The 16,414-nt window shown below is 38.2% G+C and overlaps 1 protein-coding gene across 4 annotated transcripts in view; it reads right to left on the reverse strand.

The window, feature by feature from the left end:
* TMEM62 (transmembrane protein 62) overlaps positions 1-16,414 on the reverse strand; it is a 35,701-nt gene that overhangs the window by 4,958 nt on the left and 14,329 nt on the right. For 3 of the 4 annotated variants that reach the window (XM_047766559.1, XM_047766562.1, XM_047766561.1), the window contains 5 exons: positions 14,080-14,235; positions 10,148-10,307; positions 6,643-6,756; positions 4,049-4,133; positions 715-819 (listed from right to left, as the gene is read on the reverse strand). In XM_047766559.1, the coding sequence (XP_047622515.1) occupies positions 715-819; positions 4,049-4,133; positions 6,643-6,756; positions 10,148-10,307; positions 14,080-14,235 (620 nt within the window). The remainder of the gene's footprint in view (positions 1-714; positions 820-4,048; positions 4,134-6,642; positions 6,757-10,147; positions 10,308-14,079; positions 14,236-16,414) is intronic. The other variant, XM_047766560.1, reaches the window with a different exon arrangement.

The raw sequence follows: 16,414 nt of genomic DNA on the forward strand, positions 1-16,414 counted from the left end.
AAAGGTGGACTAATAGTAGGAAACAGACTCTACTCCTAAATAGCTCTTAGTCACTAAGGAACAATTATAAAAAGATTTAAAAGATTATAGTGCTTTCTGCTTCCATAAGTGCCTAAGTGATTTCTTACAGTATGGATATAATAATTCATGCAACAGAAGAGCTCAGTTATGCCTGAACCCACTGATTATCTCAGTGTCTCTTTTCTGAGCTGAGTTTTTAGGAACCACACATTAATAAACAGTCACTCAACCACATACCAGGCATTGTGCTTAGAGCTGGGCATAGAGGGGAACAAAGTAGACATCAGTGGATATTCTAATGAGGGGAGAGACGGTAGACACAGAGGATCATCATAAATTCTGATAATGTAATGAAGGAAACAAAAAGTGTAATAGAGGATAGAACCTCTCCAAGGTAGTCTGAGAAGGCTGCTCTGAGGAGATGGCATTTAAACTGAACTTCTATTAGGTTTCTGTACAAATACTAATTCTGTCACAGTCTTCTCAGCACCTTGAAGTTAACTTGGTGTCAACTAAATGTCCTTTAAATTAGAAAAGAACTTTATTTCCCAAGACCATGTCCCAGGAAATGACTTAAGAAGGAGACATATGCTGGCCATTATGCTCTCAAGAACCTAAATGACTCTCTTGTCAAAATGCTCATTATATTCTTTGCCAGAATTCTCCACAAACTCAGATTTCCTAATGACTTACCCAGCACTGTATATAGGGTCAGCAACAACACTGAATAGTAGAAGATGTTTATTTTGCTCAAGACGTGAAGGGAAAATGAGGTCAAATTTACAAATCCTGGCGGCCCTAAACAGAATAAAATTGAAAAATCCAGTGTACAGATGCAAAGTTCAAGTTCTTTATAATATTTTCTAGAAGACTTCCATGAGTTGTCTACTACATCTTCAGCAACTCATTTACGGTAATTATACAGATGACACCACTTTAAATTCAGAGGTTGACAGGAATCCTGGTAAGCCAATTTATCTAGAATTATAGAAGGTAGGTAGTTCAAAGCAGTGATGTAGTTGTTACACACACACATTTTTTTGGTGAATGAAAATAGATATACCCACCAGAGGACTATACTATTTTATCTTCATGTAGATTTGAAATATAGTCCTGTGCTCAAAGGATGATCAAGTCTCATTTTCCATAAGATTTAGTATCCAAATGTAAAACTTTCATAAGTTATATCAAAATATATCAAAGAAATATCAAAATTTAATCTGTCTTTTTTTTTTTTTTTAAGGCTGTACCTGGGAACCAAATGGAGGTTCCCAGGCTAGGGGTAGAATCGGAGCTGTAGCTGCCAGCCTTCGCCACAGCCACAGCAGCACTAGACCCAAGCCACATCTGTGACCTACACCACAGCTTACGGCAACACCAGATCCTTCATCCACTGAGCAAGGCCAAGGATCGAACCTACTGTTGTCACCTTATGGATATTAATCAGATTCGTTTCCACTGAGCCACAATGGGAACTCCCTCAAAATTTAATCTTAAGTAAGAGAATCTATCCAAATACTCTTTTCTCTTGTATGATACAGATCTGAACTCACACAGCTACCCTCTCACTCCAACTGGAAGAGATCCCCAAAGCTCTCCAAATTCACATCTCTTAAAATGCAGGGCCAGAAAGCCCCAGCACAAGGGTTTTGTTCTGTGGCCACGGACTAAAGCACCACAGATCCTCACCCTGTCTGTGGCTGGTCACACACAAGTGAATTTGATGGGAAGCCTCAGCATACACTGAAACTATTAGAGGTGAACTATAATAGAGGTGAAACTATTCAAACGACTGGCCTGAGTGACAAACAGCCTGATGTAAGGTAAATAGCATGTCTTTCCAATAGGCCAGCACATGCATTTTATAACACTGTTCAGCCTGACAGGTCATTTCAAAGCTGATACATGACCTTTCTCACTTTGTGGGTTGCACACTTGCACCTCATTCCTCTCTCAGCTTCCTTCTTGTTCTAGTCTGGTACTTCTCAAATTATTAATCTATAAATCCACCTATAATAATTGTTATCCATTAAAAATAAATCATCCATGGGAGTTCCTGTCGTGGCTCAGTGGTTTAACGAATCCGACTAGGAACTATGAGGTTGCAGGTTCGATCTCTGGCCTCACTCAGTGGGTCAAGGATCCGGCGTTGCCATGAGCTGTGGTGTAGGTTGCAGACGCAGCTCAGATCCTGAGTTGCTATGGCTGTGGTGTAGGCCGGTGGCTACAGCTCCGATTAGACCCCTAGCCTGGGAACCTCCATATGCTGTGCGTGCGGCCCTAGAAAAGACAAAAATAAAATAAAAATAAAAATAAATCATCCTTTAGCCTTAGAGGCAGCTATGCTTTAAGCACTGATTCTCTACTTTGGCTGCACATTAGAATAACCTAGGGGAGGGAGTTCCCCTGGTGGCACAGCCGAAACAAATCTGACTAGTATCCATGAGGATGAAGGTTCGATCCATGGCCTCACTCAGAGGGTTGGGGATCCAGCACTGCCATAAGCTGTGGTGTAGGCCACAGACGTGGCTCAGATCTAGTGTTGCCGTGGCTGTGGTGTAGGCCAGCAGCTAGCCTGATTCGACCCCTAGCCTGGGAACCTAAATATGCTGTGGGTGTGGCCCTAAAAAGCAAAAGAAGAAAAAAATAACCAAGGGGAACTTTTTTTTTCTTCCTTGGCCACCCCACAGCATAGGGAGTTCCTAGGCCAGGAATCAGACACAAAGGTCGCTGCATCTGTGGCAATGGAGGATCCTTAACCCACTGTGCTGGGGCAGGAATTGAACCTGAGTCCTGGTACTGTAGAGATACCCCCAATCTCATTGCACCACAGTGGGAACTCCATCTGGGGGAACTTTTAGAAAATACTCATGCCCAGGTCTTATCTTCCAGAGATTTTGATTTGATTGGCCTGGGAAGAGGGGAGTCAAGCAGCAACCCAAGTGATTCTAAGCAGCAGGACTGAGAAATACTGCCTTCCTCAGAGCCATGCTTCTCAGCCTTGACTGCGCATTGTAGTCACCTGAGGATGACTGACACTTAGCTCCTACTCCCAGAGATTCTGTGTAAACACTAAGAGGGCTGTGTAGACACAGATTTTTAAAAGTTCCCCAGGGAATTCTAAAGTGTAGTCAAAGTTGGGAAGTGTTGTTTAAATAAAAGATCTGACCTGGGGTCCATCTCTTATTAGCTATGAGATATTGGATAACCTACATAACTTCTCCAGTCCTTAGTTTTCTAATCATTAAAATGGGAACAATAACATCTACCTCTCAGGATTGTTTCTAGGATTGAGATAACATAGATAAAAATATGTTGTAAATGTTAAATAACTATACAAAAATACTGGTGTTCCCATGTCATGAGGCTGGGGCCCTTCTTCAAATATTTGTTTATTAACATTATGTTCAGGAAAATATATGTGTGCAATAATGCTTCTTGAACTTTTTCACAAAAATTTTAAAAATATATATAAGCAGGAAAACATTCAGGAGGATATGTATACTGCCTATTCATTAACCATGCTACTGTTCACTCATTACTATAATACTCCCCTCCCCCACAATCAGTTCCTGACTCCAGGGATTTCATCCAAGCCAGGAAGGGATATGGAAAATTTAATTTAACAAGATTTGTTGTCTCTTATGCACAAACTCAGTGCTGGGTGCTGTGGAAAACAAAGTAGAAAACAAGAGCTCCTGTATTGAGGAATTTATAGTCTGACTGAGGAGAGAATATATACATATAAAGTGGTTATGCACAGCAAGGTGACTGGCTAGTTAGGCACAGGCTTAATCCTCAGGAAGGCCTATTGAGATTCAGAGAAGCAAGAGCTCATTATGACCTGGAAAGGTTGGAGAAAATGATATGGAAAAGAGGGTTTGAGGGGAGCAGGATAGTTTGAAGGATGCACCTCACAGAGCTTCGGGCAAAGATAATTTGCAGTGCTATTTGTTACTTGGTGATAGTGAGGACATCACGGGATACACTAAAGTCTTCTAAGAATAAAAGGAACCATGGTGCTAACCTTTTTGCTCTGGATGTGCTCGAAACCTGAAAGTAATGAGAATGATGAGCTGGATCAGCACAATCATCACAAAAACAACCCGGGCCTGCAGAGAAATAGATGTTAACGTGGAACAGACACATGGGTACAGCTGCAGCTTTTTAAAATGGCCTCATTAACAAAAATGGAAATGACATCATTAGTTTAAAAATGTCTATATAAGAAAAATATATGGTCAAAGAGAATTGAACATCTGATCCACCAAAGAAAAATTATTATGTTGCCTCAGCACCATTCTTTCAAGGTTTGGATACTTGGAACAATGCTGAAACTAAGTAATTTTATGATTATATAAAGTGATCAAATTAAAATAGTCTACCCTCATCATACTAGGATAAATATAATTTATATTGTTTTATTTAAAGTTGTATAAGAGTGAAAAAAAAAAAACAGTACTCAGTACACAGCAGGCTGAGCAGAGACTGCATTTCCTTATGCTTTCTCCATCAATAAGTCATTCACTGGGAGATTAAATCACGGTAAAGAGATGTGTAACCTAGGTTCTTATTTCTCAAAGTATGGGCCCCAGATCATCACTGGAATCACCTTGAGCCTGTTAGGAATGCAGAATCTCAGGCCTAATGAATCAGAATCTGCCTTTTATTAACAATCCCAGATGATTCATAAGTATATCAAAGTTTCCAAAGCCTGATCCAGGTGACTATTAAAAATTCCCCCCCAAAATAAATAAGTGATACAAAAGGATTTGTAAAAATGTGATGAAAATGCCCATTAGTCATATTTTTTACAAGCTCAATCACACAAGTAATAGAAGTAAATTAAAATAATAATGAATTCACATTTCAAGTATGTGAGGATATATGCTAAAGCAATTTCTGGGAAGTGAAATTAAAGGGGGTTTAAATTTTCTTCTCAGCACTGTGATGTATATACCTTTTGTATCTTTTATGTCAATACCCAGGATAGGTGATATCTGAGGTAAATAAGAGTAAAATTGCCAGAGCTTCTCTGAAAGACAATTTGACAGTGTATATTAAAAACTAAAAAACAAAACAAAACACAAAATGCCCATTTATTCATTCAGGAAATATTTATGTAAGGGCCAACTCTATGTTAGGCATTTCAAAAAGACAAAGATTGCTGCCCTCATGGGGCTTATATTTTAATGGGGGGTGGGGGGGATAGACCAAAAACAATGAATATTATAAATAATTTAAAATTTGTATAATTATAAAATAAATGAGGCATACACTCTCTGATCCAACAACTCATTTCCAGAAATTTCCCAAAAAGCTAATATATGAAAAAACTTAGTTATAAGCAGTATTTTTATAGTAGAGGGGAAAATTAGAAACAAATGTCCAACAATAGGGAAGTGGCTAAATAAATTAAGGTATATCTATGACAATACAATGCAGCCAATAAGCTTCATTTATAATAAAATATAAACTGATGTGAGAAAATAGTCAAATTTCTGAGTGGAAAAAATTAGATAGCAAAAGAGAATGAAAAGTACATTACCAGTTTATGTTAAAAATACATACAAATAGGAGTTCCCGTCATGGCGCAGTGGTTAACGAATCAGACTAGGAACCATGAGGTTGCAGGTTCGATCCCTGGCCTTGCTCAGTGGGTTAACGATCTGGCGTTGCCATGAGCTGTGGTGTAGGTCACAGACGTGGCTCGGATCCCATGTTGCTGTGGCTGTGGTGTAAGCCGGCAACTACAGCTCCGACTAGACCCCTAGCCTGGGAACCTCCATATGCCGAGGGAAGCGGCCCTAGAAAAGGCAAAAAGACCAAAAAAAAAAGTGTATATATATATATATATATATATATATATATATATATATATATACATACACACACATACACACACACACACAAATATATACAAATGAAGTTCCTGTTCTGGCTCAGCAGTAACAAATCCAACTATTATCCATGAGGATGTGAGTTCGATCCCTGGCCTCACTCAGGAGTTTAAGGATCTGGCGTTGCCGTGAGCTGTGGTGTGGACTGCAGATGTGGCTCAGATCCATTGTTGCTCTGGCTGTGGCATAGGCTGGCAGCTGTAGCTCCAGTTTGACCCCTAGACTGGGAAGTTCCATATCCCATGGATGCAGCCCTAAAAAGCAAAAACATATATATACAAATATAAATAAGAGAAAAACAAATATAGCATATCATAATGACAAATACAATGGTTACAATGATTAGCATGATCAAAGAATGATGTGGGGCTGATTGTACTTTATTTCTAAATTTTCCAAGTATTCTATATTAAGGATGTATTATTTATGTAGGAAGAAATATTTTTGAAAGATCCTAATCCAATTTAGCACAATTCCTATAATTCCTTTAGTTATCCTGGTTTTATGCCATTCGTTAGAACAGGTCCCAAAATAGGTATTATTTGTCTATGCCTCCACTTATTTTAATTCAAATCAACTTAAAGTCATTTTATTCTTCTAGACAAATAATTAACTAAACTTTATAAGGTTCAGCTTTCTCATCACATGATAATATTATTTATGACTTTGAACCTACCCAATCTAGTAAAAACACACATACCATTTAGTTGAATTTACTCACCACAATGCAGTGGTCAGTAAGGAGAATAAAAGATGCTAGAGGATCAAATCTAAGATGAATGTCCTTCTGAGCAGAAAAAACGTGGTGAACACTCTTACTTCTTCCAGCAGAATCCTAGTTATAAGAACAGCAGACAAGCAGCCCTCATATATATTTAAAATACGTGCCATGTTCCAAGATTGTTTCCAAAATAATTTTTGTCAGTTATCTCAGGTTTTGTTTTGGTTTGGTTTTTGCATTTTAGGGCCGAACTCGCGGCATATGGAGGTTCCCAGGCTAGGGGTCTAATAGGAGCTATAGCTGCCAGCCTATGCCAGAGCCACAGCAATGCCAGATCTGAGCTGCATCTGTGACCTACGCCATAGCTCAGAGCAATGCCAGTTCCCCAACCCACTGATCATGGCCAGGGATTGAACCCAAACCTGAAACCTCATGGTTCCTAGTCAGATTCATTTCTGATGTACCACGACGGGAACTCCTGTCAGTTATCTCAGAACAGCTACATTTTTTTTCCACTTACTTTTGATTTTTTTCCTGTTAGCACTTTAAATAAAACTTCTTTTAAACCCTGTAATTCTAGATTTGAACTGGAAGTATCAGCATGTATCACAATGTATTCTCTCCAGCTTGACTGATCCACAAGGACCAATTGCTATATTTTCAGGAATTTTGCAGACCAGCTGTGTTGATAGCTTAAAACCAGCCACAGTAGAGATATTTATACTATGGAAATTGGTATAAATCAGGGAAGTGCTACCAATCAGGGTGCCCCTTGAAGCCTGCCTCAAGCTGGTTGTTAAAATTTCTAGGACACCACTGAGTAGGGCCAACCATGTCTACAAACACTGATTAATCTTAACATTATTAAAAGAGAGACAATCAGATATTACAGGCTTCTGATAAAAATATGAAACACCAAATGAAGTATTCCTGCCTAAGAGCAGACAGACTCAAATCTGATCAAACCTCAAAATCTAAGTACCAGTTATAGAAACTAAGAGGGAGTGGAGGAACATGCTACATGAAACCACATGGATGTAAACAGCAAAAATCCAGAATATGGAAAGTCTACAGGATAAAAGACCTAGTTTCCAAAGCAAACAAATTGCTAGGAGGGGAAAAAAAAAAAAAGGAGAGGGGAGAGAGAACCTATAGATTAAAAGAAACTAAAGAGACAAATCAACTAAATGCAATATTTGAGCCTTATTTGGATTCTGATTTGAATCAACCAAATAATATATATACACTGGCATATAAAATATATACATACACACACACATATATATGTGCGTGTGTGTGTATATGCCTATATGTATATGTGTGTGTGTGTGTATAAATATATATATGCCAAAATAGGAAAACTGAATATTAGCCAGATATTTTGGTATTAAGGAATTCAGGTGTGATACGGTATTATGGTTATGTTTTTAAAAATAGTTTTCTTTCAGCAATGCTGTCATATTTAAAGACGAAATGACATCATGGTGCAGGGAGGAGAGAGAAGTGGAGGGGTACAGATTCATCATAAGATTGGTCATAAAATGATAATCTGGAGTAAAGGATACATGTGAATTCATTATAGTATCTCTTTCATATATTTAAAGTTGCTATCATAAAAAAGTTGTAAAATAGCAAAAAGAACTAGTACTGATGTTTATCAAACTTTTATTGCTCAAATGGTCTTTCTTTGAATTATAAGTTCTCGGTTTTTGTTTTTTTTTTAATAAGTTCTTGTTTTAAAGCAGAGATTTTGGAGTTCCGGTCGTGGCGCAGTGGTTAACGAATCCAACTAGGAACCATGAGGTTGCGGGTTCAGTCCCTGCCCTTGCTCAGTGGGTTAACGATCAGGCATTGCCGTGAGCTGTGGTGTAGGTTGCAGACACAGCTCGGATCCTGCGTTGCTGTGGCTCTGGCGTAGGCTGGTGGCTACAGCTCCAATTAGACCCCTAGCCTGGGAACCTCCATATGCTGCGGGAGCGGCCCAAGAAATGACAAAAAGAACAAAAAAAAAAAATTAAAGCAGAGATTTTTCCTTCATTTTGAGATATAGAGATTTCTAGTCTACTCTTCAAATTGGCCACGTAGGCACAATAATCTTAAATTCTGGGTCTCACACTTTAGTACACAATAGAATTACCCGGAGAAATTGTGAAACCAGATGGCTGGGTTCCATCTCCAGATTTTTCTGATTCATAGGTTTGGGATGGGATTGCTAACAAGTTCCCAGGTGATGAAGAGGCTGCTAGTTCAGGAACCACACTGATAACTGATCTAAGGGTTTAGTTGCTACTAGGCTGCTCAGAATCTACAAATGAATACCAACACAGTGTATAAGTATAGTGAATAGGTAAAATATAATATTTTGATGTCTTCTTTCACAGATTTTTCTCTGACTTATCTATAGTCAGAGTTCCCCATGGCACAGCGATTTAAGGATCCAGTGTTGTCACTGAAGCAGCTCAGGCTGCTGCTGTGGCATGGGTTGGATTCCTGGCCCAGGAAGTTTCATATGCCACAGATGTGGCCAAAATCAATCAATCAATCAATCAACCCTGGACAGAACTTTCCCACTGATGAAGGAGGGGACCAGGCTCCCTATTTAATGTTCAACTGAGCTTTCAAAATAGTGACACAATTTTCCTATCCTTGGAGACAGCAATCAAAGCCATGTTGTCTGACCTATTCCATTATCACTGGGTATACTGGGGAATGCACTCCTATTATTAAAAGATTCTGGCCAAAGTTGGAAGAAAACAAAAGAATGAGAGTTCCCTGGTGGCCTAGCAGTTAAGGATTCGGTGCTGTCATTGCTGTCGCTCAGGTTCTATTATTCTTTTGGGAGAAGCCAAAAAAATGAAAAAAAAAATTCCCTGGGGATTAAAAACAGGGGATGGTATTTGTCTTTCTCTTTCTGACTTCACCTGATATGAGACTCTAGTTCTATCACTTATATATGGAATGTAAAATGTGGCACAAATGAACCTATCTACAGAACAGAAACAGACTCACAGACATGAAGAACAGATTTTTGGTTGCCAAGGGGAGGAGGGAGGGAGCAGGATGGACTGGGAGTTTGAGGTTAAGAGGTGTAAACTATTACATTTAGAAGGGATAAGCAATGAGGTCCTAATGTTTTGCATAGGGAACTATATCTAATCACATGTGACACAACATGATCACTTTGCTGTACAGCAGAAATTGACAGAATGTTGTAAATCAACGATAGTAAAATGAATTTTAAAAAATTAAAAAAATAAAAGCAAAAAAAAGAAAAAGAGGAGACTGTAGCCAGTAGCTGCCCACTCAGGTCCTCTGTCTAATTTTTAGTCTAAGAGTAGAATTACCCCAATTGCCCATTTCAGAACATATTAAAACCCAGTGTTTTCAAATTTTTTATTAACTTAGTTTCACCTTATCAACTGATTAAAAACAAACAAGCTAAGCCAGAGTTCAATAAGGTTATAGCCTAATCATTTACATAGCAAATAGAAAATTAGTAACTTACCTGGACGATTACTTCTATGTTATGTGTCTTATTACCATAGTTTCTTGGGTTCCACTTTAGTATGAAAATAGGACCAGACAAGTGACTGGCTTGCCCTAAATGAACTCCATCAATCTTAACTGTCACAGAAGTAATGGAGGATAAGGAAAAGGCCAAGACTCTAAAATGAGAGCATAAATGCATGGTTTTTAGGTATTTGGCATTGTTTTTACAAAGAAAAATAACCCCATTATAACCTGAAAAGATGTAATTCAGTTGGCCTTCCGTTAGTTAATCTATGGGTTCTTAGGGTGTGGAACCTATGGATTCAACCAACAATGTATTGAAAATATTCAGAAAAGAAAATTTTCCAGAAAGTTCCGGAAAGGAGAATTTGAATTTGCCTTGTGCCAGCAATTATTTGCATAGAACTTACATCGTACTAGGTATTACAGGTAATCTGAGATGATTTAAAATATTTCAGGAAAATGTCTGTAAATTATATGCAAATATTACACCATTTATATAAGTGACCTGGGCATCTGTGGATTTAGGTATTCACAGGGGGTCCTGGAACCAATTCCCCAGAGAAACCAAGGAACAACTAGAAAGCAGACCATTACATTGTATGGCTGTATATTCATATGATCTGGTATATGATCTGGTATCTTCCTAGATGGTAGCTTCTGAAGTTACATAATTCAGGAAACCTGAACAAGTGAGAAATTAGAAGCAATGCTAAATCTAAATTTGATATCTAGCTTATATCAGGAAACCTGACCAAGAGATATATGTTCTACTTACCTACTGATCCAAAGGAATAAATTGAACTAGCTTGGTACCCTTTTTTCAAGATTTACTAGTAAATCTTTTTGAAAGTACAATACCCAATAATGATAAAAGTGCTGTGAAACAGGCACTCATATTGCTTAGTGACATTATAAATTAGTATCTGTTTTAAAATGTAATTGGGGGAAGTTCCCCTATGGCAGAGTGGGTCAAGGATCTGGCATTGCCACAACTATGGCCCCGGTTCCAACTATGGCACAGGTTTAGTCCCTGGCCCAGGAACTGCCACATGCCATACATGCAGCCAAAAAAAAAAAAAAAAAGTAGTTAGGTATGTTATGCACTCCTGGTGAGAACATGAAGTGACACAGCCACTACAGAAAACATATGGTAGTTCCTAAAAAAATTAAACATAAATTTACCATATGGTCCAGCAATTCCACTTCTGAATATATACCCAAAAGAACTGAAAGCAAGGACTGGGACACATATTTTTACACCCATGTTCATAGCAGCATTATTCATAACAGCAAAAAGATGGAAGCAAAACTATCAACAGCTGAGTGGATAAACAAAATGTGGTATACATGCAATGAAATACTATTCAGCCTTAAAAAGGAAGGGAATTCTGACACATGCTTCAAAATGAATGAGGACATATGCTAAATGAAAGAAGCCAGTCACAAAAAGACAGATTCTGTATGATTCCTCTGTATGAGGAATCTAGAGTAGTCACATTCATAGAGACAGTGGGGATGAATAGTAAGTTATTGCTGAATGGGTATACTTTCACTTTTGGAAGATAAATGGTGGTGAGGGTTGCACAACAATATGAAGGTACTTATTGCCACTGAAATGTACACCAAAAACTATTAAATGGTAAATTTTATGCTATGTATATTCTGCCACAATTTTGTGAAAATGAATAATGATTTTAGTTGCAAAAACAAAAGTAAATAGGTAATCTTTATCAATAGTCACAAAGGAATTCAAAATTTTTCACCTAGAATCTCATTTCCAGAACTCCATCTAAAGCAGTTATTCAAATGAAGGAAGAATCTATATGCATCAGATGTTTATGCTCAAATTAGAAAAAAAATCAAGGAGTTCCCGTCATGGCTCAGCGGTTAACAAATCCGACTAGGAACCATGAGGTTGCGGGTTTGATCCCTGACCTCACTCAGGGGGTTAAGGATCTGGCGTTGGCATGAGCTGTGGTATAGGTTGCAGATGTGGCTCGGATCTCGCGTTGCTGTGGCTCTGGCGTTGGCTAGCAGCTACAGCTCTGATTCAACCCCTAGCTTGGGAACCTCCATATGCCACGGGAGCGGACCTAGAAAAAGACCAAAAAAATAAAAAAATAAAAAAGTTCACCAATAAGATAGGAAAATGGTTAGACAAACTGTGGTGCATTTTCCCTGTTGAGAGAGAAGCTGAATTAGAATAGTCTGTGCCATGTGAATTGCAACTATATAAATACATGCCTAGGAGTTCCCCTCGTGGCTCAGTGGTTAACGAATCTGACTAGGAACCATGAGGTTGAGGGTTTGATCCCTGGCCTTGTCAGTGGGTCAAGGACTCGGCGTTGCCGTGAGCTGTGGTGTAGGTCGCAGATTCGGCTCGATTCCGCGTTGCTATGGTTCTGGCGTAGACCGGCGGTTACAGCTCCGATTCCACCCCTAGCCTGGGAACCTCCATATGCCACGGGAGCAGCCCAAGAAATGGCAAAAAGACAAAAAACCAAACAAACAAACAAACAAAAAAAACAAGCCTAAAGGAGAATGCCTGAGAAGGAAAATCACGGTAATAATGGCTCTACTGGGGACTGCGGGGGTGGGACAAGGGTACAACTATAATCTCATTACACTGTTTTCCAAAGGTTATTATGTTGTACTACTCTTCAAAATAAAATTTAAAAGACTATGTTAAAACAAGTGCCCTTATGTTTGCAAAAGGTTATAATAAGTCTCTTTATAAAAGGAATGCTAATGTAGATTCTATTTACTTATTTTTAAGATTTTTATTTTTTCTATTATGGTTGATTTACGATGTGGTCAATTTCTGCTGTACAGCAAAGTGACCCAGTCATACATATATAATATATATATATATATATACACATTCTTTTTCTCACATTATCCTCCATCATATTCTATCACAAGTGACTAGATACAGTTTCCTGTGCCATACAGCAGGATCTCATTGCTTATCCACTCCAAATGCAATAGTTTGCACCTATTAGATTCTATTTAAATACACGGAATATAGATTCTATTTATCTATACTAATTCATATGCCAAATGAATTTTCAATTCCATAAGGTTTATACAGCTTTTGCTTTTTTGGTTTTTGTTTGTTTGTCTTTTTGCCATTTCTTGGGCCGCTCCCATGGCATATGGAGGTTCCCAGGCTAGGGGTCCAATCGGAGCTGCGGCCGCCAGCCTACACCAGAGCCACAGCAACGCAGGATCTGAGCCGCGTCTGTGACCTACACCACAGCTCACGGCAACGCGGGATTGTTAACCCACTGAGCAAGGTCAGAGATCGAACCCGCAACCTCATGGTTCCTAGTTGGATTCGTTAACCACTGCGCCACGACGGGAACTCCAGCTTTTGCTTTTTTGAAAGGCTGTGTAACAAAATGAAAAAATATATACTTCTGATATATGACGTAAATTTTTTAAAGTAGGACACGAATAGGTGTATTATGATTATAGCAATGTAAAAACACGCATATAATAAGGCTGGAATAAAAGACAAAAATAACAATGGCAGGATTATGCACTTCTGATTTTTTTTAATTTCAGTAGCTTAAAAATTATATATATTTTTTGGAGTTTCTTGGTGGCTCTGTGGGTTAAGGATCCAGCATTGCCACTGCTGTGGCTCTGGTTTATAGCTGTGGCGCAGGTTCAATCCTTGGCCTGGGAACTTCCACATGCAATAGGTGTGGCCAAAAAATAAGTTAAAAAAATTTTTTTTAATTATATATATTTTTTCACTGAGTGGGAATGAAACAATAGGCAGTTTAACTTTATATAATGTTAGATGGTTGAGAAAATGAAAGTAGGGTATCTCATAGCTTGCACGTGAGAATGCAATTACAGTGACTTACTCTCTATCAATATCAAACTGAAAGTAAATTCTGAAAAACTGCTACATACCTGATGTGTGTTGAGTAAAGCAGTCTTTCTAGTGGTTCATGTTTAGCAGAACTATAGAGGAGAGACTTGGGATTGGTGATAAGAATCACGGGCCACTCGCCAAAGATCAAATCTGCAAAGCTAAAGAGGTCATGATCAAAAGCAAAGATCCGGTACCTAGAGACCAGAGGACAATGGGGTAATTTAGTCACTTCATATTGTAAGACAGCCTGAAGGATGATGTATACAAAACAAATGTAAAAATATAAAACTATACTCTCTGAGATCATGAGTGTAAATCATATTATTTCTCTTTCTTCCTTTGCGCCTATCACTTTATACTTCACATCTGGCACAACTAGGATCTGATTGAAGCAATGAATTTTCACTGTCCTAGGACAATGCCTGGGACATAACATGTACTCTTTAATTTTTGAATAAATGGTTGTTGAATTAACTCAATTAATTGTTATACTTTAACACTATTTTGAACCTAAAACTTTCATCATAAGCCTGATATCTGATATTCTTCATCCCATCAACAATGCTACACATAATATTAAAATGCATACAATTAGAAACCTTTAATTCTTTTAAACCTTTATTTCTATTATGTCAAAGACAATAACAAAAGTTAAGTGGTTTTGGTTTTCTAAGTGCACAATGAAAGGTACAAGTATTCATTAAAGAGTAACCAAAGTTCTGTATTTTCTAACTTTTAGAACTGAGGAGAGAAATGATTAGCTATGCCAGAAATAATAGTGCTCACCAAATACTCCACGTGCTCCCCTGCACTTCCCAGTCTCCCTGGTATTAGGTTGGGACCATGTGACTAGTTCTGGCCAATGGGCTGTGAACAGAAGTGACATGTATCACACTTCTGGTCCAAAGTACTTAAGAGTGGGTATGTGTTCTCTGTACTGTCTTCCCTGCCCTGGAATTGAGGCGTTGAAATAGTGGCATTATAAGACGGAGGAAGTATGAATCCTTGTCACGCTTGGATGAGAGTTGCCCTGGTTCACACCAATTTACATTAAGTGAAAAAACAAACATCTGTTGTGCTAAGCCATTGATATTTCTGGATTTATTTGCATCCATAACAAAGTCTAGCCTAATATTACTAATATACTAACTTTTTAAAAAAACTCTTCTATTGCACTAACACAATTTAAATGTTTATAAGGGCAGGTAGAGGTTAGGTTCTTTCAGTAAAACAAACTCCAGATAAAACCCAGGGTTGGAACACAGGAGAGCAGGTGGGAAAAGAAAGAAAGGAAATGGTTCCATAATTAACACCACTTAACTTGGAACTATAGCATTTACAAAAAAATAAAGAAACTGATCAAGAGTTAGAAAGGCTACCTGGTAAAAGGCAATTCCAGCCCAGCCCACAGCCTCACAATCATGAATTGACAGGTTAACTAGTTCAAAGCAATTATAGTTGCCAACCAATTATAGACTTCAAGTGCAGCTCTTATATAGTTTCTAGAAAAGCCAACTGAAGTAAGTAAGTACCTTCCAAGATACAAAGATGCTTTTTAATTAATGGAAGTACAGTTGACCCTTGAACAATGTGGGGGTTAGGGGCACCGACTCCCCAAGCAGTCAGAAACCTGAATATAATTTCCCAGTCCGCCCTCCATATCCTTAGTTCTACATCCATTGATTCGACTAACCATGGATTGTGTGGTACAATAGTAAGGCTTTTGTGGAAAAAAAGTTTGAATATACATGGACCTGCACAGTTCAAACTGTGTTGTTCAATGGTCAACTGTAGTTAAGAATAGAAAGATAACATATTCAGCTCAATAAATATTTACTGAGTTACCTCATATCTTCATAGCACTGGATTCAAATAAGTTAAACAGCAATCGATTTTAAAAAATGAGATGATACTTATTTATACTTAAACTATTATACTTAAATAGTTATTCTCAAAATATATATTTCAAGAGTTCCTCTTGTGGCTCAGCAGTACGAACTTGACTAGTATCCTTGTGGATGTGGGTTTGATCCCTGGCCCCGCTCAGTGGGTGAAGGATCCTGTGTGGCTGTGGCTGTAGTGTAGACCCCTAGCCTGGGAACCTCCATATGTCATGGGTACAGCCCTAAAAAAAAACAAAAAAAGAGAGAGATTTTGTTCTTCTTAATAAATATATATTTAACTATACTGTGTACTTTTGATAAATAAGATACGTTTTCTCTTCAAATGACATTAACCCTAAAACTACCACATGACCCAGCATTTCCACTCCTGGTATATCCAAAACAAATGAAAACACTAACTTGAAAAGACACATGTACCCCAATGTACACAGCAGAATTTATTTATAATTGCCAAGATATGGAAATAACC

The sequence above is a fragment of the Phacochoerus africanus genome, chromosome 2, assembly GCF_016906955.1.
Source record: "Phacochoerus africanus isolate WHEZ1 chromosome 2, ROS_Pafr_v1, whole genome shotgun sequence".
Lineage (NCBI taxonomy): Eukaryota > Metazoa > Chordata > Mammalia > Artiodactyla > Suidae > Phacochoerus > Phacochoerus africanus.